The 24,500-nt window shown below is 39.8% G+C and overlaps 1 protein-coding gene across 2 annotated transcripts in view; it reads left to right on the top strand.

The window, feature by feature from the left end:
- The window catches only part of doc2b (double C2-like domains, beta), a 188,821-nt gene that overhangs the window by 151,747 nt on the left and 12,574 nt on the right, over nt 1-24,500 (top strand). For both annotated transcript variants that reach the window (XM_080307606.1, XM_026183042.2), the window contains one exon: nt 18,081-18,235. In XM_080307606.1, coding sequence (XP_080163732.1) covers nt 18,081-18,235 — 155 coding nt within the window. The remainder of the gene's footprint in view (nt 1-18,080; nt 18,236-24,500) is intronic.

Genomic DNA, 24,500 nt, shown 5'->3' with positions numbered 1-24,500 from the left:
ACTCTAATTAGTTTCACTGGGACAGAATGTGTGTGCGAACAAATTTAAATATCTGGTAATACTAAATCCAGATAATAAGTGGTGCATTATAATAGTATAACAAAAGCTCCCAACAGGGCATGGCATGGTGCTCCATATAATAGATGTTGGTAATTGCAAGAAACAACAGGACCCGCGAGGATTTAGCTTAAAGCACATGACAGATTAGAGCCTTGGGTTTTGAGCCCATAAGTGGGGTGCGGGAGTGGATTATGCGTTATGAGAGCATGGGAGTGGAGTGAAGTATCATTGAACTGTGATTGAATATCCTTTTGAAAATGCCTACACAGTTTATGGTTTTAAAAAAAAAAAGTGGATGCAGTGTAATTCTGGACCATCCATATTTGGAGTGTGGAGCACAGTCTTGTGTTTGGAGAGACAACTTCCTGTTGCTTCACTCATATGCTTTGTTGTCTATGTGGGAGTGAGAAATAGCATCCAAAAATAGAAAAATATGCTTGTGCATAAACTGGGACCAAACAGCTACTATTCATTGAACAATCTGGGCTTTGATTTTGTACCGAGGTTTGTTTATGTAAGTGCTTCCAAAAATGACCACATTTAAAGTGTTTTGTAGTCATTTGCCATTCAAAGATTTGAGCATTTTCGGGAGCAGAAAGCAGTATTAGTGTTAAAAATGCTATTATTTGTGTTTAGTTAGTAGTTTAGTAGTAGGTTAGTAGGTAAAGCGGGTAAGTTTACAATTTGCAATGTTGCATCTAAATGTTTGTGGCAAAAATCTGCATGTCTAAGAGATAACAACCAGATGAGGGATTGCAAAGTGTGATCAGTAGATACTGTCAGTGCTGACATGAAACAACGTGACTCACAGGTATATCTGCATGACACTGCTGCCTGCAGCTTTACAACAGCTATCTACAGCAAAGAATACCTATCCACGCACAGCAGACATGCTCTTTCATTTACGTTACTATTCGTTTAGTAAAACTAGAGTTGATTTTAGAAGATGGGTAGCTCAGATCATCGCTGTATAGGTTTTTAAGCAGAGCAGATATTTGCGTCAAAGGTGACAAATGTTTCATTTCTTCTTCAGATAAGATTCATGCTATTTTGGACCACCCTGTCGTATGTCATGTAACAGGGCCTCATAGGCCTTTTTCACACAGATTGCTTCAAGGCAAAGTGAAGTGAAGCTATGACTGTTGCTGGTTAAAAAGAGAAAAGGGTGTTCTGGCAGGTAGCTTTCTGCTCTGTGTGCGCTTGGATGAGGAGCTCTGTCTGAAAACAGGAAGTTGTTTTGTGTGCCGGGGAGAATAGAGCAACCATTTAATCATCTCATCCAGCAGCTCACACTGCCTGTCTTATTGATGGTCTTGACAGTGGAGCCTTTTAACTGGCTTCTTCGGCTTATATAAAAGTCAGTAGATTGGGTAGAAAACACAGAAAAGCGTTGATGTAACCTTAAAGTCTTAAAGGTCATTTTTCAGGGTCATTCTGGGTCAAACGCTGCCTGAGGGAAGCAAAGGACACCTACAGGAGGAAGGTGGAGCAGAAGTTGGAGAGGAACAATATGAGGGAGGTCTGGAATGGTGTGAAAACCATCACAGGCCACAACACCAAGAAAAGCACAGTGGGGGGGACTGTGGAGAAGGCAAACGAACTCAACAACTTCTTCAACAGGTTTGACCAGCCCACAACCCCCCCACCCTCACCCTCACCTTCACTACAGAGTCCTCTCCCCACTCTCCTGCCTCCCTCGCTTCCCCCCCTTCCTGACACCATGACACCCCCCTCCTCCAATCCCTCTCTCAGCAGCAAGACATCTCCCCCCCTCCCCTCCTCCCAAACATCTCCCAGTGTCACAGTGGATCAGGTCAGGAGGCAACTGAGGAAGCTTCGCCCCAGAAAGGCAGCAGGCCCAGACAAGGTGTGTCCTAGGATGCTTAAGGCGTGTACTGCTGAACTTGGGGAGCCGCTACAACGAGTCTTCAACCTCAGTCTGCGACTGGGGAGAGTGCCCGCCCTCTGGAAGACATCCTGCATCGTCCCGGTCCCCAAAAAGAACCGGCCCAATGAGCTGAATGACTTCCGACCGGTGGCACTGACGTCACATCTTATGAAGACTCTAGAGCGGCTCTTCCTCAACTTCCTCCGACCACAGGTACAACATGCCCAGGACCCACTACAGTTTGCATACAAGGCGGGTGTCGGAGTGGAGGATGCCATCCTGTACCTCCTACACAGAGCCCACTCACACCTGGATGAGGGAAAAGGCACGGTCAGGATACTGTTTCTTGACTTTTCCAGTGCCTTTAATACCATCCGGCCCTGTATGCTTCAAGAAAAACTGAACAGGATGGAGGTGGACCCCTGCCTGGTGGCCTGGATCTCCGACTACCTCACCGACAGACCACAGTACGTCAGGCTGAAGGACATCACGTCTGACACTGTGGTCAGCAGCACAGGAGCACCACAGGGAACTGTGCTGTCCCCTCTTCTCTTCACCCTGTACACCTCTGACTTCTGCTACAACTCTGAATTATGCCACATTCAGAAGTTTGCAGACGACACAGCCATCATGGGGTGTATCTGGGATGATCAGGAAGAGGAGTACAGAAGTCTGGTGAGGAACTTTGTCGCATGGAGTCACACAAACCACCTGCAACTCAACACCTCAAAGACTAAGGAACTGGTTGTGGACTTCGGGAGGTCTAGAGCAGGTCCACTGCCGGTTCAGATAGAGGGGGAGGAGGTGGAGGTGGTCAACAAGTACAAGTACCTCGGGCTGTGGGTGGACAATAAACTGGACTGGTCATGCAACACAGAGCACCTGTATAAAAAAGCCCAAAGCCGACTGTACTTCCTCAGGAGGCTGAGGTCTTTTAACATCTGCAGGAAGCTCCTGAGGATGTTTTACCAGTCGGTGGTTGCTGGAGTACTTTTCTATGCTGTGGTGTGCTGGGGGAGCAGCACAGCAAAGAGGGACTCATCCAGGCTGGAGAAACTGATCAGGAGGGCTAGCTCTGTGGTCGGCATGAAGCTGGACACTCTGATGACAGTGGCAGAGAAAAGGACATTAAAGAAACTCCTGGACATTATGAACAATGCTGGGCATCCTCTGCACACGGCCATAAACAATCAGAAGAGTCTGTTCAGTGACAGGTTGCTTCTCCCCAAGACAAGAACTAACAGACTTAAAAACTCCTTTGTCCCACACGCCATCAAACTGTTTAACTCCTCTCTGGAGGGGAGAGGGAGGGGAAACAGGAGGACAAAGGAGGGGGGAACAACTAAGCTGTAGTGCCTCTTCACCTCACTGTGCAATACCTTGTGCAATACTTTTGTAAATAGTCAACGGTGCAATAGACTCAATACTTGAAATGTGCAATTCACTTGTATTTTTATTTTTTATTCCTATTTATTCTATTTATCCCCTTTGTATATTTTATTTATATTTGTCTCTGTATTTATATGTGTGTGTGTGTGTGTGTGTGTGTGTGTGTGTGTGTGTGTGTGTGTGTGTGTGTGTGTGTGTGTGTATATATATATGTATATATATATATATATATATATATATATACATAACAATTCTGTAACTGTAACTTTGGTCGTTGCTGCGCTTTTTGGAAGTCGAATTTCCCAGAGGAACCCACCCGAGGGATTAATAAAGTTCTATCTTATCTTATCTTATCTTATGAAAATGTATATTGTATTCATGAATATACATAGATTAGTGTGTAATTTCATCTTCCAACAAACTGATGCATTCTCATAAACTTAAACTGAATCTATTAAAAATACATAGGAGGAGATTTGTGGTTCATGTAAGCAGCCATGTTACTTCACCATATTTGAATACAGTGGTCGGAAAGGATACCTCCCTTCTGACTAGTAACGTTTTACGTGTCTGGCTAGAGACTGGCCAAATATATAATGTAGTACACCAAAGGCAGAAAAGAGAAGAAAAAAAAAGGTGTAGACATTCGAGTGCAGTGGAGGGACAACAAAGAAATTAAAATGCAAAGGAAAGAGACAACGCGATCATGATCTTAATAAAATGTGTCGACTTCCTCCTCCTCAAGTCTCGTGTAGTCAGTTACAGTCTGACAACATATGAGAGTTTATTCACCAAGCGTGAATAAACGCTTGGAGAAATCTTACACCCTTACTACAAATATAGTTTCACTAACAGCGGCTAACAGCAGCTAACAGTGGCTAAATAAAGTTGTTACTGTTTTACCTTCTTCAACAGAAAACTACTAAAATCTTTGTAAATACTATGATTTTGTAGTGTTTTTAAATTTCAGACATCTTCCCCTTAGAACTTAATTGCACAGTGTTAGAGATCAGTGGGTGACCTTAGTCACAAAGAATATATAAGTTTTTCCCCCAATCAGTTTAGTGAGTGTTTGCTGGAGGTTTGCAAACCATTTGTATACACATTTACAAATGACACTCAGACATGAAAACATGAAGAATTCTTAATTTAAAAGCTCTTACAACGCTATATTCAAGGCAGCACTTCATCTATTAGAATATAGAACCAATGAATATTTTGTACATGCTGACATAAAGACTGAGGAACACTTTGTATGTTTTGGTAATTTCAATGAGGCTGGACTGCTGTGCCTGCCAACATTGTGAGTTTGACCAATTGCCCATTTTCAATTTAATGGATGAGTCTCCAAGCCTGGACTCTGGATCTGCAATGAGCACTGGCACCAGGAGACGGCAAGAGGCCCTGAACAGTAGAAGCCAGCAGCCTAATCTGGCAATGAATCTTGGATCAGTGTCTCTGTACAATACATTTCTGTATTCCCTCAACTCAGTTGGACAATGAAAGGCTTAGCTGTAATAGAAGGCCTCAAATTTGTAGCTCACCCTGTTGCCACATTTTATGTAATTTCAAATTGTATTTTGTTTCATTATGTAAGCCCGTGTTTAAAAGCCGTTGATCTGTCTTTCCTGGAAACAGTTACTACGGCATCACGCCAAATGCTTGCTGAAAGCATTCAGCCACAAAAGAGTATGGCACATGTGGCTAAAGGGTGACAGTGTTAATAATGATGGATGTGATGGCCTGTACAACTTAGAACATGAAATACCTTACAGACCTTTATCTTTCCGTTCTCTCTGACAAGGTTTTCTCACATTTCTGACATCCAGGGGTTCTAACACTTCACTTCCACACCGATATGTTAGTGTTCTTAATGCTATATTTTACGCAAACTATATAGTTTTACATTCAAGGAGACATCTTTACAGTTGGTTGGAAACTTCAGTGAATTTTATCAATTTGTTATCTTCAATTTTTTTGGAATGATAAGTCAGAGGCTAGCCTGCCAGTTTTTTGTTAAAATGCATGAACCACAATGTTAGCTGTTTAATATTTAAAAACTCCAAACAGCTAATCATTCACTTACACAAGGCTCCAACTATCTGGCAACCGCAGGAAAATACGTGTATTCACCAATTTCTGAGTAGTTCCTGAAAACTGTTGGCTGTCATTGGATGAAATCATTTGCAAACTGGATGCTGAACAAGAAAACCAGTCGAGATAGTTTGCATAGAAGATGGAGTCTGACTTGTCCGCAAACACTTGCTAGATATTAGTCGAGTTTGGAAAAAGTGAAACCTAAACCAAGGGAAGGGAGGAGCCTCTTCCCATATACTTGTACAATTTTAAGTCTTTTTGCAACCTCTTGAAATGCCCCCGGTGGCCATTTCAAGAAAAACAGGTTTAAGATGCTCCTATGCTGGCTTCACTGTTTTGATCTGATGTCTGTGGCATTGTCTTGTTTTTGGGGGCAGCCTCTTGTGACGGTTCAGAGAGCTGCATTTTTTCTCCCTTGAGCTTTGGCTTCATTTGTTCGAGGCTGCTGCTTTTACCTCATTGAAATCTACTGCAGACATGGACATTTTTCAGCATTTCCAGCCAGACGTGGGAACTGAAGTTTGAATGAGGAGATAATCACATTAGTACAAGTACAAACGAGGCGCTTTGTGTTTTTTTTCCTTAAAGGCGAGAGAACCAGAGACTGAGAAGCCTAAATATTCCTCTTAAGCCTCTGAGCAACAATTTCTCTCACCTGTTTTTACCTCTGCTGTTACGGGCACAGCTTTATTTATCCTCTCTGCGTGGAATATGTGTGTGAATGCCAGTGCTCTGTATGCCTCAGCCGCTTCTCTTGCATCAGCACAATAGTTAGCGCCCCACTGTTTTCAGAGAGGTGTTGATCTAAGAGATCCTACCAGGACATTGGCAGGAGATGTATTTCAACCCAGCTTCCTGTTGCACACATTTAAAGCCTCAAATCCTGAACTACCCACGCATTCTCTCAAAGAGATTCAGACGTGACCTGTGTCACAGACTAACACTGGTGTTCCTCTTAGCATGTCAGAATTTCTTTGTTGTATTGTTACCATAAATAATACGAAAAGATGGAGGCTTGTGGGAAGGGGTTTCACTTTAAAGTGCATGGCTAAATTTTTGAATTGATTACTGGGAGAATAGTGTGAACCAGTCAAAGACACCCTCCCCTTTATCCTGGCATATGATCAGACATTTTTCTTGGTAATACCTCTGTTTCCCTGGTAACCCCTGAGGGGCTGTGTAATACCTGGGACCCAGTCAATACACTTGGAATATTATTGTGCTGGGTTGCTACCTACTGTATGCGCTGCTTTGTTGTCAGTCTTTGGAGAAAATAATGAAGCGAGCACAGAGTGAGACATATTTCACTGTATTATTTAGCACCGTGCCTGCTTTCATTCAGAGTGATGTGGAGATGGTCTCATCGGAGGTATCCGGTAATGCTGTGCATTAAATTCAATTAATGGACATCCTCTAGCCAATCATAATTGAGTTTTCCCTGAGGCAATGGTACATGTAGCTGGAAAATGTAAAGTAAACACCACTGCACGGCGGTGTGTTTGGTTATGTTAATTGATTTTATGTTTGAACAGATTAATAGAAAAAGGAAACGGGGATTCATAAAAGCTGCACGAGGAGTCACATCTTAGGAGACATCCATAAATTTTAGTTTGAAAAGCTTTTACTACATTTAGGCTTTGCATTCAAACCACTCCAGTGTATTAGGAACCCTAAAACCACTAAACCATATGTTGCTTTTAGTTTGAAAAATGAAAATTGAGCCAAAATGTTGCAGTTAGGATTTGCACATCCTTTGTGATTTCCTTCTTCTCCTGTGGGTGCTCCTTTCCTGCTGCTGTTCCCTTATTTGCTTCTAATCTGTTTCACACCTGCATGAGCACCTTACACATGCGTGTTACTATCAGAAAGAATTTTCACCCCATGGTTGATCCAAGCAAAGATACTCAAACCATTTTGCCATTGTTTTTCTTCTCTAGTATTTCATACAAAGATGGTATATAAAAGATGGATATTGTCATTGTGATGCCATCAGTTGGCTTGTAAAGTCCTGTTTAAGGGATTGTTTGACATTTTGAAAATTAAGTAACAGATTTATTCATCATATAGTGATTTTTGGGGTGTGTGAGATGAAAAGGAAAGAAAATAGTGCCAGCATCCTCCTCTGTCGCACCAACCCTCTGCAAATCCTCCTCACTACATCTATGAATATTCCCTGTGGGCTTTCTCTTTTCTTCCTGCCTGGAAGACCCATCTACAACATCCTTTATCCAATGTATCCACTATCCCTCCTGTGCACATGTACAAACTATTGCAGTCTTACCTAAGCGGTCCCTCTGAAACACTCTTATCTACCGTATTTTTCAGACTATAAGGCACACTTAAAATAAAATAGACAGTGCGCCTTATGTATGAATTCTGGTTGTGCTTATTGACCTTGAACCGATTGTACACGGCGCTCAAAAATCTGTCAAAATGTTTTAGTACAACTTTGGTAAGCTATGAAGCTGCACAGCTTGGTGGATTGTCGGAGCATTACAGCTAAGGAGTTAGAAGTTAGCAGGAAGTTAGCTCGCTAGTTTCTACCTAAACATGATATAGCATGTTCTGACTGCGAGATTTCTGAAAAATTAAACGTACAGCTCTGCTATCACTTCCAACATAAATGAAGACAGAAAACTAAACAGCAGTGACGTTTGTAGGGTTACTGAAGTTGGACTAGCTGGTATATAACGATGTTCTACGTGATCGCTAGTGACACAGCTATGTTAGGATAACATAAACACAGTGAAGCTGGAGGATGAACGCTAACTTTTTTCCACTTAATAAAAGTTAATGTGAGGGTTCCCGATGGTTACGGACAAATGCAATGGCACGGTAGGATGCTGCAAACGGACCAAACTTCAGTCGAGAGAACAACTGAGATAATCCATCCACAATACGAGGTTAGTCATTAACAGAGATGGGCAAACCTCCGCCTGCAATCCGGTTGTTCAGTGATGACGCGACGAATCCTACTTCCGGGTCTAAAGTAGTCTGCGTTTAATATGGCTTTTGTGTTGTTAACATGTTTAATGTTATGTATTTTCTTCTATTTGATCTCAAAAAGCTCCTAAAACAGTCAGTGATCACTGTTGACCTCCCTCGGTTTTTATTACCGCTAATCATTTATTTAAGCTGTTTTTAAAACCTTAGGATGTAACTACAGCCCAGCCCATGCAGCAGTATATGAATGACTAACCTCGTATTGTGGATGGATTATCTCAGTTGTTCTCCTTTTACAGCATCCTGCCATGCGATTACATTTGTTTCTGACCACCGAGAACACTCACGTTAACTTTTATCGAGTGGAAAAAAAGTTAGCTTGTTTATATTATGCTAACATACCTGTGTCGCTAGCGGTCACGTAGCACATCATTATATACCAGCTAGCCAAACTTCAGTAACCCTACAAACGTCACTGCTGTTTAGTTTTCTGTCTTCATTTATGCTGGAAGTGATAACAGAGCTGTACGTTTTAATTTGTTTCCAAAACCCCGCAGTCAGGACATGCTATATTGTATTTAGATAGAAGCTAGCGAGCTAACTCCCTGCTAACTTCTAACTCCGTTAAATGTCATAAATTCCGTTTTCATGGATGCCTGGATGTTAAACTCAATTGTTACACCTGGTAGAGCAGAACGCTGATTATTTTATTAAAGATGAAAGACTTTAGACAGTTTTTCAACTCTCAGTAATGCCATAGTGATCGTTTGATATATGGACCTGCAGCGGAGTTTAGGCCCAGACACGGCTAGTGACGTCAGACTGAACAACCGGATACAGGTGAAAATAGAGCAACAGGACCACTGAGTCTTTGACTTTATTTATTTTCTGCTGTGTTTTACTTGCATTTATTTGAAAGATTGAGTGTAAACACACAAAAAAAAATTATTTTATGTGCTGGAATGTGCAGAAAATAGGTTTAAATGTTAAACAAATTTCTTCCAGTCAGAGAATGTTGCATATAATTAAGTTTTTGCTTGATGCATAAAGTTAAAAGATTAAAACTGATAAAACAAGTTTTAAAAACAGACTTTTCCATTTGATTAAATTTTGTATGATGGATTATGTAGAAAAAGTAGAATTGGGCTGAAAGATCTATCGCTTTATCACCTCTTCAGGTTGTAAATCGTGTTTTTAAAAAGTAACTAGGTAATTAATTACTTTTGAAAATAACTAATTAGTAAAGTAACGGGATTACTTTTTTGGTGAAGTAATCAGTAATTAGTTACTGATAGTTACTTTCAAGTAACTTGACCAACACTGGTCATTAATATACTGCAACAACATGGGAATAGGAAGTGGAGGACGCAAGAATGAGTTGAGTAAAGTTTGTTTATCTGACTGTTTGGTTTCACTTAATATGCCTTATAATCTGGTGCACCTTATGGACCGAAAAATACTGTCATTTTATCCATTGTGGTCACTCTCGCAGTGAATGCAGTTTACTTGCTACTTTCTTGGTATGGATTATTTATATGCTGGCATAAAAAAGAGCTGTTAGCAAAGGGCTGGTGTTCAGGCTAAATGAATGATCTGTGAGTGTGAAACTGAAAAGAAGACAGTGAGTGCTGTAAAAATGTCAGTGCTTGTCAGGCATGCTGGGCTTGTTACTATCCAGGCAGAGGTTTTTGCTTCCTCCTTCGCTACTGTATGTGTCTCGACGCTCTTGGTTTGTCGTGGATTCCTAAAGTGCGCTCTGTTAAAGGATACAGGCAGACGGAAACTACAAAATCACAACTGGACAAAATGGATTTGAGAGTAAGCTGAAGTGGCAACTGAAACATGTTGGCACGCTAGATGAGTTGAATGTCGTCACTAGTCCAGTGAGACGTCTTGTAAAAGTCATGTGTGATTCATGTGGGGAGAGTCAGCTCCTTGGAGATATCTGATTAGTATCCTGCTGTGGATACTGCTAGACAGATTGTTGAGCCCTGTCTCCTACACACAGTACAAGAGTGTGTGGTGGAGGCAGCAGTCTGCGTCTGCAGAGCTGTTTCTTTATGCCAGTTTTGCTCTTCATTTAAATATTGTTTTCTGATTATTGTGGGAGTTTTGGGGGTGTTGGCAGCAAAGATCATAGATTGCACAGCTTGTGAGGGCACTTTCTTTTGGATTATTTTTTGGGCATTTCTGCCATTATTTGATGGTGAAACAGTGAAAATAGACAGGAAAGTGGTGAGAAACAAAAGAGTGCCACGTGTCAGACTCAAATCTGGGCTGCTGTCTCCAAGTGGGCAGCTATGTGGATACGTATCTATATACATGTATCCTTCAGGCTCAAGTCCTCTACCCAAGGCCTGGGAGCTTGAGGGTCCTCTGCAGTGTCTTTGCTGTTCCTTGGACTTCTCTCTTCTGGACACAGATCTTGGATCATGTTCCTGGGATGTGCAGAAGCCACTGTTTCCTGTTTCCTTCACCTTCCACATCTTCTCGAGCTCTTCTCTCAGCCCTTGGTATTTCTCCAGCTTTTCATCTCTTCTTTCTCATGTTGCTATCACTTGGTATATCACTGCACCTGTCTCCTTCTGCTTGTCCACCACTACTATGTCGGTTGGTTAGCCTTGACCAGTTTGTCTGTCTGTCTAGAAGTCCCACGGGATTTTAGCTCTTAGGATTTTGCCTGGTGTGGTAGACCCCAGCTTTTATTCATCTTGTGTTCAGAGCTTGTTACTGTCAATGTTGACAATGTTGCAATGTTTTTAGGTATATTTTTGTGTTTTTACATCAACAACTTGCCAGTGGTACTGGTCATTGTCTCTAAGATTTTTGGGGGGGTTCTTGCCACTTGGAGGCAGAAAAAAGAAGTTGTGATAATGCATTTCTACCCTGTGGCATCAAATAATGCTGTTCTGCCAGATAGTGCTTGCAACTCACTATGGTGTGCAAGGGTTCTTTGATGCACCAGCTGCAGCAACGCTGGGCGCTGAGAGATCACAGCCCCGAGCTACAAAATCTCCATTAGTGAGTTGGCTAGGTGACGGATGGGTGGGTTGTTTATTAGCCACAAGAAAGTGGACTGCATCCCGTTTGGAGCTTTGTCTTTTGCTTTGTTTGTTTGTTGGGAGTGACAGACCTGGCTCACTGCTGCTTAAACGTGATGCATCCAGGCACTGGTGCCAAATTATACCATGTCCTTTTCTGTGAGACACCAGCAGCATTGAAAATGCACACAATAGGGACATGTGATCATATTTTAAGCTGATATCTTGACTTGTTGGCAAACAGGTGCTTATTTATACATCCAGCTGCTTCAGAGCTCATTGTCATTCATTTACAGTCATGGTTCTGGCCACCTGTGAACTCCTGAAGGACATTTATGGCTGGTTATCTGATAAACATGCATTTTATTCACCTGCTTGTTGATGTATCTGAAAAATGCAGAAAAATGTCCATTCAACTGAAACCAGTAATATTTAAAAGTTGTGAAAATTTTCAGAACATATGCAAACTTTTTTTTAATTATTTGGCAAATCGAGTTAGAAAGAAAAAAAAGTTTTCTTTTGACATATTGACAGCAACTTTCAGTCAAAGTAACAGGGACTGTAGTTGTTGTCTTGTACATAGTTTTCATAATATATCTATGTACCATGTACACTCTGTCTCTATTACTCCATTTACAAGTATGTGAGAAATAACTAATAATAATAATAAACTTTATTTATAAAGCACACTTATAAACCAAGGGTATGCCAAGGTGCTTAACAAGTAAGATAGAGAATAGGAGGAGGATAATAGAAATGGGACCAAAGCAAGTACTAAGTATGCAAGCAGGTAGCTGTCACTGATACATAGGAAAGCAACAGGTACAGAGCAAACAAGAAGTTAAATGAGCATAAAAACTAGTCCAAAAAATGCTATGACCAAAATTAAAGGACATTTTGCTACTGCACATACATTAAAGTGGTTTGCCTGGTTCTTAAATATTATGGGTTTTATACGGTGGCCCTGAGAGGTCAAACGCACTGCAAATTAAGGTCACACACAAAAAAATTAAAACAAATTGCTGAAAACCAACAGAAGTTGGAAAAATCTCCCAAAAGCTCACAAAATATAAAATAAATATAGCTCACATAACACAGCTGAAGTGATTTAGGGGAGATAATGTCTTTTCCAAATCATCTTAAAATGTCTGTGATTTAAATTATGTTCCTGACCAAGTCAGGCCCACAAGTGATTAATTATGAAATTCACTGTGACTTCAACAAGAGAATCACTGATTTAAGTCGGCTGTTACAGTGAGGGGAAGAGAAAACCACATGAACTAGCTTACATCTAAAAGCTGATGCTTTTTATCTCCTGCTGGGGGTGGTCGACACACAATCCAAATTCCGGCAACTTTCCTCCCCGTCTAACGTAAACTGAGATGTGGATGTTTTGATGGGTGTGTTTTTTTTACTATTTGTTTATTGTATAGCTTGCGTTTTACCTTGTATTTGTTGCATTTCTGAGATGTTTTGAGTTTGTTGCCCTTGTGTAAGAGATTTGATCTCAGTGGGACTTCCTTCCTTGCTCACAGTAAATCGTTCCCCCACTGGCGCTCCAAGGCAGTGACGGCAGATCCAGACACAATCAAACCACACAGCTATATCAGCGTTATCAGTTATTTTCTACAACATATAAAACTTAGCACCTGAAAAGTAAATGAGTCAATGTACTGTACTATGTTATTGCAGTAAAATCAAGGTTTTTCAGTTTGACTTCACAGTTTAGCTGTAGCATCCAGTCTGTCAGAGATGAGAGAAGGAAATGAGACAGAAAATCTAATGAATATTAATTTGAAATGGCACAAACAGTTTTCAGTGGTCCAGGCACTTTCAAGTAGCTCTCGATTAGCTTAAAGTTCTTTAGACTCATTTGCTTTTGCTATGTTGATATGAGTGGCTTTATCCTGTGTGTGTGGTTAAAAATAAGTGCTGAGGTAAAGGGAAAAAATGATGAATTACTCACATAATCAGCAGCTGTGGAGGAGTTGCTGGTAAATTGCATTTCTAAGTCACTGGACATGGAAAAAAAGCTCTTTCGGCTTCTGAACTGCCTTTCTGTCATTTTCATACACTCAAGTATTTTTTTCTTTCTAGATAACAAGAAGTGCTCTGTGGGCCAACACAAACTTGTATAGTAGAAGAAAAGTACATTCATAAGATTGTCGTGAATAACTGGTAGTTGTACAGGTCTGTTTTACCAATAACTTAACTAACAAGCACTGATGTAATAGGTTGGCTCATACTGTAGTAAATCAGGCTGTTTTTTTTTTTCTTTTCCATTGTAGTCTCAGGACAAAGTGTGTCTACTTTGCTGGGTCTTTTTCCTCTTTTACTCCCCATATTCCATGGAGTTCCACAGGGTTCCAAATTAGTTCCCTTTTAATTGTAGATACCTTTACATTCCTACCTTTGAAGTTGTTCAGTCCCATTTAAACCAAGTTAATGTTAAATACAATCAACTCAAAATTGCTGCTTTTTAAAAACAGACAACACATAGCTGCTCTTTGTTTTGTTTTGTCTTTTGCAACAAAGCACCACATCAAAGTACTGTATTCTCAGCATCCATCTAAGGATGAAGAACTGAGTGAAAGAAACTGCAATCATGGGGAGATAGGCAAGTAGATTAATTCAGTGTGGAATTTACCGAAATCAGGATGTAATCTTTGAGGTCAGTAAGAAGTAGAGGTTGGTGGAGTTTGTTTAAAAGATTGCAGGTAAAAGTAAACATTGTATGAGAGCAATGTTTACATTATATGGAAAATATGCATTGCATAAGTTTATCTATTTGCATTGTTGCAAGCATAATGTTAAGGCCATATTTTAATCATGCAGAAATTATCTTTAATCTTCAGAAGCTGCAGATTTTTTTTTTAAATATTTTAAAAAAAAATCATTATGAGAATATTTTATCAAGGACAAAACAGATCATTACAGCTGATATGATCACTGATATTCCAAAGTTTATACTTCAACAGAGTTTTTTTGTTTATTTGTTTGTTTCATTCCCTCCTCAATCGAGGAGTGTGGTTCTTTACGATTAACCCGCTTTCAGGCTGCCATTGAGGCCTCTAAATGGCAGAGCAACTGTAAGCACCTTGAAGCAACTGCAGTTGTGATTTTGTGTTATATAAATAAAACTCAGTTGGACTGAAGTTGTGCAAAAAGAACACGAAACGGCAAGGATGTTTTATAAGACGAGGATTTGTGATGACATTTTGGTATCTGTAAGGCTTCCCTTTTGTTGTTAAAGTGAACTTGTGTTCCCTACTGATTTATTTGATCACGTAAAACCAGGGAGATCAAGAATCTCTTGAAACCGAGCTCCTAGATGAGACTTGTAGACAAATGTACTGCTGTAGGATGCTCATATTATATTGGCCTAGAGTTTCACTCTGAGCCGTTTCATACCACTCTACATGATCAGTTTCATGGAATGTTTTCTGTCATTGGATCTGTATGATGTCACAGGGGATAGATTTTAACAGGTCTTTGGTTCAAATCTTGTATTTATGAGGGGCAACCAATCAGAAGAAAACTGGCTTAAAAAAAGCTAAAATCAAGTGTTTCAGTCAGAGGATGAAGTGAGGGGCTGTTTCTGTAAATAAGGATTATTTTTGAACAGTGAAGCATGCAAAGCTACTGCAGGAGTCCAAGAATACAATATGAAACTAGCAAAGAGTATAATAAATCCAATCTCCCTTCTAGGAAAATTTGTGAAGTTATTTTCATTGGATTATTGGATCACACTGAAACTTAAAAAAACACAGGAAAAAAGAAAAATGCTGCAAAAAGCACCGAAAATACAACTGAAGTTGAATAAAATACAATAGAAATAGAACATAAGAACATTTGCTCACTGATGCTGGTCCGTCACCTTATTGTGTCCCCAGAAACACTTTTGTTTTGATTTACGTTGTGGTTTATTCAACTTATGTGGTGTTTTGTGTGCTTTTGCAACATTTTTTTAATTCGCTGGCGTTTTCTTTCCGTTTGACCTCTAAGGGCCACGGAGTAAATGAATAAATGAATGTTAAAAAATATGTGTTTAATTTTGTGCACAATGTGCTAACAATGTGGGTAGATCTAGAAAATTAGAAGTATAGAGATAAGGTTATTCAGACAACATTTTTTTTCTTTTGTTTATAAAAAAATGTTTTATTTAAAACAAATGTATATACACACATACACAAATCCATCCAAAACCATTCAAGAAGCCTGTTTTTTTTTTAATGCTGTAATGTTATTTTTGTGCCAAGAAAGCTACATATTGTGTTGCTTTCTCCCAGGATGGAGGGAGAATTGGAAAATTCCTGGACTTTTAAGCACAGTGGGAAGAAATTGTGGAGAAGCTTGTTTCCTATTTCAAAATACTTGATTTACACAATGAGAAAGTGGAGCTGTGTATCAGCAGCTTGCAGAACCCATCGTGAGCCTCCTGCCTTCACTTGGTAGCCAGCCACGCGGTGAGAACGTTTCAGTGGCTAGGATGTGGTCTCTTTAGTTTCTCTGTCCTATTTTGCTACTGTTCCTGAGGCATGTCATCACATTTTGACTGCACCTTATGATCATTTAACAAGCTATCAAGTTGTGTACTGTGCATGATTATGATTGATGCAGTTGCAATGGTGTCAGTATGACTGATGCTATCCAGCAGCCTAAGAATGAGACTTCCTGTTTAAAAAGAGAATTTGTTTATATAGAAATCTGTGGTAGGGGGGGAGTGAGGTGCCGCGTTTGGAGACACACTTTTAACATCATGTGTCAGTTCCGATGTTTTTCTTGTCTCAAGGAACATGGTAAATTAATTTTGATGAGGCCATTAACTCATCATCTACAACGGAGATGGGATCAATCAGCCAATCAGTGTTTGGCTGATTTTTAATGCACGTACTTGTCTAGACAGCTACGACTGTAGGTGCTGGAAACTTTACAGGTTACATATGAACAGAAATGTCCTGGCAAAGACAGAAGCCGAGCTACAAAGAGCCAGAGCAAACCAAGAATAGACTAAGGTAAAATTAAAAGAAGGTAAAAAAAAGAAAGACCTGTCCTCCCACTCCTTCACTGGATCCTGATGAGGTAATGTTTTACTGCTTTTATATAAGCAGCTGTGCAGCAAAGGTTCAACATCCCTGAGAATTCAAGTACATAACATGGGAAAGCAGTACGTGTGTAATCAATGGGGGGCTGCAAGTATTTTACCAAGACATAAAAGGAAAGACACCCATGTGACATTTCTTAGTAGGACTCGGACAGATTTTGAAGACTTGAGTGTAGGTGGATGATTGTAGTGGCAATGAGAGAGGCAAAGGCCAAGACATCTAATTTCTTTTTAATAAATTCTGGGTAATTCAGGGACCCTTCAAAATAACAAACGAGCAATATGCAGTCTCTGTGCCAAGGACATGGCATGGTTACAAAGATGTTCCTCCAAAATCCTGGAAGTTTCTAGCTTAAGCAAAAGGTATGGGTCAGATGAGATGGGGTTTAATCACATCTTTCACTGCATTTCGGCTTATGTAAGTGAAAATGTTTCAATTTTAGAAAGCGGAGGCGGACACAAGAAGAGAGATGGTTAGCCTGTGAGTTCCCTTTTTTCCAGCAGAAGACCTTAAATCAACTTATATCAAACTGCATTCCCAGTTTGATTTAAGTCATGGAGTAAGGAGAATTTTAAGGATTAAGTTATATTGTTTAGATCCGGGAATCCGTCTAGCAAAGACTTAAATCCAGCTCACTGGATGGCTTTGGAAAATGTAAATGAGGGCATAAATTTTAGACTTCTAACTGTATTTTCATAAGTTTTACTGCTTTTCCTACTGATAAAGACATCGCCCACTACCATTCATACCACACCTAATAAGTAATAGATAAACAAATAAATGACAGAAACGACTATAGAAATGTAGCTTTTACACAGTGGATCCAAACAGGAAAAAGTTTTGTACAAATTATCAAAAACTCTCAGTTTTATAACTACAGGACAGTCTAAACCAGCGGTCCTCGACCTTTTTTGCGCCATGGACTGATTACAATATTTTCATGGACAGGCCTTTAAGTTGTCGTGGATAAATACAACAAAATAAAACCAGTACCGGTACCAAAAAAAAGAAGATTTACTCATAACACACAAAAAAAGACCCAGGGAAAACGAGTTAATGATAACAACGCTAAACAAATAATGATAAAACCCCTGAAACATAAACCATAAACGACTCACGGACTGGTACCGGCCCGTGGCCCGGGAATTGGGGACCGCTGGTCTAAACAATCAGCTACTAGAACTTTAATTCATTCATTTCTTACTATTTAAACCCAAGAGGTTTCTTTCATTTGCTATCGCTGCATCTCTTTTAATGTAGAAAAAGTGAGACATATTGTTGAAACTGCACTTTTTCTACATTATGATATTGCAGAGATTACATGTGTAGTTAAACTTCTGACCTAGAGGTGACAGAAAAAGTTCATCCAAGCCTGATAAAAATAAAAGACTCTATGTTAAAGATGTTTGTGGTCACACCGCCATCATCCTTTTGTTGTGAGTCGCTTGACTTTCTTCAATAATTGCGTTTGATTTTTGGCCAAGGCGCTTGTTGGCATAACTGTCAGTCTTTTGAAAGCTCAGCTGGTTCCTAAATCTTCTCATTTCCACCCTGCAGGTCAAGACGGAAGACAAGTCTCTGGAGGAACGTGGACGAATCATGATTTCTCTGAAGTACAACACCCAGAAATCTTGCCTGGTAGTGGGCATCATACGCTGTGCTCACCTTGCCGCCATGGATGCCAACGGCTTCTCCGACCCCTACGTCAAAACGTCAGTATGCAAACACTGGCAGGCACATCCAAAAAGAAACTGGGGCTGTTTTACCATCTCCAGGGAGCAGATTTAATAAGGTTAAAAACCCCAATTAAGCAAAAAGGATAATAAGGGATTTACTTTGATAGTTTTGGCAGTCATTATCTATCAGTAGTAATTTTATTTTCATTTTATTCACCCCTGAGATCTGCACCAACCTCTGACGAGGGAGCAATCATAGAACCAGACAGGTGCTCCAGATTAACTTATTTGGAAAAGGGAAGAAAAGCAAATGTGTTTTTACCACGAGCGTGATGCTGCAGTTTGTTGTACTGTACTTAATATAACTTCATACACAGCCATGTTTACACACCTTTGAAAGCACTCACTTTCAGGTCTACCTCTCCGTGCTTAGATAACAAGGACAGAAGTGTTTGCTACAACCTGTCAGATGATCTTCTGTTTCTCGACTTGCCAGATTTCAGTGTATCTCTGGTGACTGCAGTGGGCACTGTTGTGAGGAACAAGAATTTATACAGTCATGTACAGAAGTTTGAGGAAGTAAAACTGTCTAAGCTTGATAATCAGTTTAATCAGAGCAGAGGAAATAGAAAAGAACATACACTACTCTCACTTTTTAGTCAGAGTATAGCATCAATCAAGTCAATTAAACCTGTGGGATATTGATCTGGTCAAAGTAGCAGAGGAGGTTGTTAATCAGTTTCGGCTGCTTTGATGTTAATGAAATAAACAACAGGTGCACTGGAGGGGCAACAATGAGACAACCCCTAAAACAGGAATGGCTTTACAGGTGGGGGCCGCTGACATTTTTATCCTCCTGATTCTTTCTGACTGAAGAACACAAGCATGGAGGAGATACCAGGAAACAGGCAGTTACTCTGGGATAGATGTTCAGGGCTGTAGAAGGCCCTTATCCCATCAGGAGGACTGGGTTATGAGGAGCAGGATGAGTGCTGTTGGAGTCCTACCAAATAACCTCCAGCAGGCCAGTGATGTGAATGTCTCCGACCAGACAATCAGAAACAGACTTCATGAGAGTGGTATGAGGGCCCAGCGTCCTGTAGTGAGCCCTCTGCTCACCCCCGGCCTGATTGGCATAGAACGCTAGAACTGGCAGGTCCATCACTGGTACCCTGTGCTTTTAACAGATAAGAGGAGGGTCACCATGAGCACGTGTGACAGATGTGAAGCGGTCTGGAGAAGGTTATGCTGTAATGTTGTTCAGTATGACCTCTTTAGGCGTATTCTCAGACATCATGCTAGTGCAGTGGTTCCTGGGTTCCTCTTAGAGGACAACAATATCCCTCATGTCCAAGATTTTGCACGCAGTTGCTGGAGGAAGAAGGAATGGATACTATTATCCAGTCCATATTAGTATAGATAATCCAGCATGATTTATTTTCCCATTAAGATCAGATTGTGTTCTCAAAATATTCCTTTAATTTTTGGGAGCATGAGCATCTTAGATGACTTGATAACATTTCTATGTGGATTTTTGGTGGCTCTATGTTGTCTTTCAAGAAAAGTTTTGTAGGACTGAGTCAGAAAACAGGCACAATGGGTGACCTTCTATTGCTTCTCTGCAAGGTTTTAGCAACAGATTGAAAGCATTTTTTGTAGTACAGCACAGAAACATCAGTAGGATATGGTTGTGGTGCAGACATATATAATAACCAGGTGAGACACGACTTTTCCATGTTTTTCTCCCAGTTAAGCACAACAGATCGAGTAAGTCATCGTGGCTGAGGACCTGTGATTTAGTGAGAATAATCCTTTAATTGTCCCACAAGGGGAAATCTGGGTTTAACAGCAGCAAGAAAGACACATATACAACAAACAGTACACAAGACACAGAACAGAAACATACACAATTACATATTTACATCAAAGACAAAGTGGTTTCCAGCATGAACCAACCTTTTGGCTGCAAACTTCTTTTACTAGCACTTTATATTACTGCTTGCTAATAATGTGGCAGTAGGAAAAGCAGTACCATGTAATTATCAAACTTTACTGCTGGAGCTTATAGTCAGATAATTCAAATGCCCACAACAAAGTACATATAAAGTAAAAACATTAAAAATGCAGACAAAGGCAAAAGAGAATTGTAATAGTTTAGTAACAATATGATTACTTGTTAATAACAGGTTGAAAATATGTAAATATGATATCAGTAATGATGTTATAATGCAGAAATAAGTGCTAATAGATGATTTTGAAGGTTATCACACAGAAAATACAACAAGGTGAGCAATCACAGCAAAACAAAGTTAGCTTAAGCGAGGATGAATTTTAGCATTTCCCCCATTATTAGTGTCATTTTTTAAAAATCTAAATATATGACGATATAATTTGAATTCATTCAGCATGAAGAAGAGTGTCATTAACCCTACACTGCAAAAATGATTTTCAAGAAAGTTAAAAAAACCTTGTTTATGGACGTGTTTTCTCTTTTTTGTCTAAAAACAAAACATATTCTTAACAAGAAAATTAAGCTCATTCTAGGAAAATAACTTTTTCATAATAAGATATTTCAGCTCATCTTGAGCTTTATTTACCAGTTACAGGGTACACTGCAAAAGGGCTCTACTTGAAATAAGCCAGATACTCTGAAAACTGACAAAACGTTCTTGTTTTGAGAACAACATCTGCCAATGGGGTAAACAAAAGTTGATTGGCTAGAATCCTTAAAGCTCGCAAATGAATCTCTTCCTTAAATCCTTAATTATTACGTAAGTGGAAGTGGAAGATTTTGAACCAGAACAGAACCAATTCTGCATTAGTGGAAATGCCTTATCGTAAAAGTTTTGCCTTTATGTATAATTTATATGAACTGATTTCATGATTTTGACTTTCAGGCTTTTGGGTCATCAAACCATAACTTCCACGCTTTCTTGTTTATGAAGTTTATGCACCTGACTCTTGATGATGAGCGTCCATAATATCAATGCTTTTGTGTGATAAATAGAGATCTAACCTGAACATTACTGTATGTGATCACAAATCACATATATTCTGTAGGGAGACACAAATTGCCTATTAAAAATAAAATATTAGTAGTAGTAATAGTAGTAAAAGTAGAAATAGTAAGTGAAAAATCACACAATGCCAATCAATCCAAATCATAACTATAGTTCCGTTAAATCAACTGAAGAAGGTTTTATTTTGTCTCCATAGCTGACCAAACGCTTTAAACTTCACCTCAGGACATTTCTGTGTTTTTGTAAATGTAATCCTCGTGTTATAAATGGTCATCAAAGCACTTCTGTTTCTTATCAGAAAATATATTTCCATCCTTTTTCTTGTTACATTAGCAGACTGCTCTTGCTGTTGCAGGTTGAAATGCCATGTTCACAGTGATTTGCTTATTTTGTACCGCTTTCGTAACAAAAACCCAGCAGGGAACCCACTCACGCCATTTATCTCCTCCTCGATTTAGGCCAGTGCAACAGGAAATCAAACACCCAGGCTTTGTTATAAAAGTGGATTCATTAAATGTTTGGGCAAAGTCATTTTTATGAAAAAATTTAAGCTAACATAGGAAAATAAACACTGCTGGAATGGCACAATAATAACCCATGCAACTATTTTATTGTTAAAGCAGGAACAACTATGAGTCACATTTGAACCATTTTCTTGAATTACCTCACAATTTCATAGTAATGTATTGTGCCTTCATTGACTCATGCAGTAATTTATTCTACAATCTGTTATTGAGTAATTGAATTTTGAATCATGCGTCTGCACATGAAATTGCAGGAAAGAGAAAATTAAACCATTCACTGACAATCACGATGTTTACACTTTAAATTACATCGACCGATCTGTGTCACTCTTAAAGGCCTTAAAATAAGACAAAATATGATGTAGGCGCCAAAAATACTATAATTAATTTTTTTCCATATACACTCACTCTGCCACATTTTTAAAGTTACACCTTACTAGTAACAGGTTGGACCCTCTTTGCTTTCAGAACTGCATTAATTATTCATGGCACAGATTCAGCAGCATGTTGACATTACATCATCGAGCAGTTGCTGCATATTTGTCGACTGCACATCCATGATGTGAATCTCCCATTCCACCACATCCCAATGTTGCTCTATTGGATTGAGGTGTAGTTACTGTTAAGTCCTTTTGAGTGCACCGAACTCATTTTCTATTCAATTCAATTTTATTTTATTTATATGGTACAAAATGACTTTAGTCGCTGCAGTTGGCTTTTATAATGTAAACTAGATACCATGAGTTATAAGGGGATGGACATAGTAAGCAACAATATTCAGGTAGGCACACAAAGCCAAGAAAACAATTACACCACCACCAGCAGTCTGAACTGCCTGACCCACCGTCTGAAGTTTCATCAGGCCAGGCAGTGTTTGTCCAATCTTCTGTTTCCTGAGCTCGTGTGAATTGTAGCCTCAGTTTCCTGTTCTTTGCTCATAGGAATGGAACCTGGTATTCTGTAGTAGAGCAGGGCGATATGACCAAAAATATCTATCACGATATACATTAGAAAATTTGCGATAACGATATAACTGACGATATAATTGACACTAGACAAAATACTTTACAACTCCTCAACTTTATTAGTGCAAAAAACCCCAAAAACATCAATGTATTTTGCACTTACACAAGCAGCTTTTTAAGTGCATTAAAGTTATATAAAAAATTTGCAGTGCAAATGCAATTCCTTGCTGACAGTTTAACCAAAAGGCATTTCCAGTGGAAATTGGCCGACATATCATCAGCATAACCATGTATAATATCCACAAAACCTAAAAAGAGGTTATACACACACACAATACGGTAATATTATGTTGAAGTGCAGTACGTATCACTCCGCGAGGCTCCTGCCTACAATAGCCGTAAAGCTCCGACAATCCATCAAGCGGTGCGGCTTCGTAGCTTAGCAAAGTCATACTGAAACATTTGACAGATTTTTCCAGCGCCGTATACGACATAAAATCGTTTCAAGGTCAGTAAACACAACCAGAATTCATACATAAGGCACACAGGATTATAAGGGGCACTGTCGAAGTGTGCCATATTTTCCAAAAAACACGGTAATAACGACGGCCCGCTAGCATGCTCTACCAAAAATAGTGCTTTGTTGTGTATCTGACGGACGAAAGCCAAACCAGTTCCACACCAGTGAAGTTGCAGCATTTTTACAAACCAGTTCTGGTTCATCCGTTTCATTCAACGATCCACTTTCGCTCTTCTCATTCTGCGTCGCAGCCATGTGCGTATGTAAACAAAGGCACTGCGCATGCGCGTTTTACCCATATTCTATCGCAATATTTCATTTTCTTATCATTGCCCAACATTACACCGGTTTACCGTGAACAGTATGATATAGCCCAGCCCTACTCTGTAGTCCGATCTGTATCAGTCTGTTCACTCTCCTATGACATCATCAAGGCATTTATCTCCAGAAAACTGCTACAAACTGGCTATTTTCTGTTTCTGAGCACTTTTTGTGAACCCTACACATGTTCAGAGCCACTTAAATCATCTTCCTTCCCCATTCAGTTCAAACTCCAGCAGGTTCTCTTGTACATGCCTACACGCCTAAATGCACTGAGTTGATGCCATGTGATTGGCTCATTATTATTTGCACTAATGAGCAGTTGAACAATAGCCAGTAATAGGTTTACTGACTAATGCATTAGCTGGTGAGTGTATATGATGTTGCAATGGTGGATGCTCATATTAAGCATGGCCAAAATTCCAAACAATGGCAACCTGAGGAGCGAGCAGTTCTCTTTCAAACTCCTGATGCTCACATTAATGCTGTTCTCCATTGTTATGTGGCACATTTTAAAGGTGCTGAAATGGATTAGCTGGCTGGCAGTGCTGATGTTACACTACCTGTGCCATCCACAGGCTACAATTCGAAGGACAATCCTGTTTATCACACAAACATTTCCCAAGTCTTTCATCTGGCTGAGCAATGAAAGTGCAATTAATTTCCGACTCTGCTGTGCACACCTCGAGAACAAAAGCGCGACTCCTTTCAGTGGAGAGGGACCGGCAACAATTTTCCAACCGTCAGAGGACGGATAAAAATCTTCCCCAAGCTTGAAGGACACCGAGGCTGATAATAGATTTACTGACTGATTCACGTGAAGGAGAATAAAGAAAATGTATAATCTGACACATAAACGGCGCCACAGGATTTCTCTGTCGCTACCTGATTTCTTCTAAGTGTCTATCTGAAGGATCAAGTCACAGCTGTCAATGAACGTTAAGCCATTTG

The sequence above is a fragment of the Astatotilapia calliptera genome, chromosome 10, assembly GCF_964374335.1.
Source record: "Astatotilapia calliptera chromosome 10, fAstCal68.1, whole genome shotgun sequence".
NCBI classification, from domain to species: domain Eukaryota; kingdom Metazoa; phylum Chordata; class Actinopteri; order Cichliformes; family Cichlidae; genus Astatotilapia; species Astatotilapia calliptera.
Note: the sequence above shows the minus strand (reverse complement) of the source record. Positions and strands in the feature narration are given on the sequence as shown.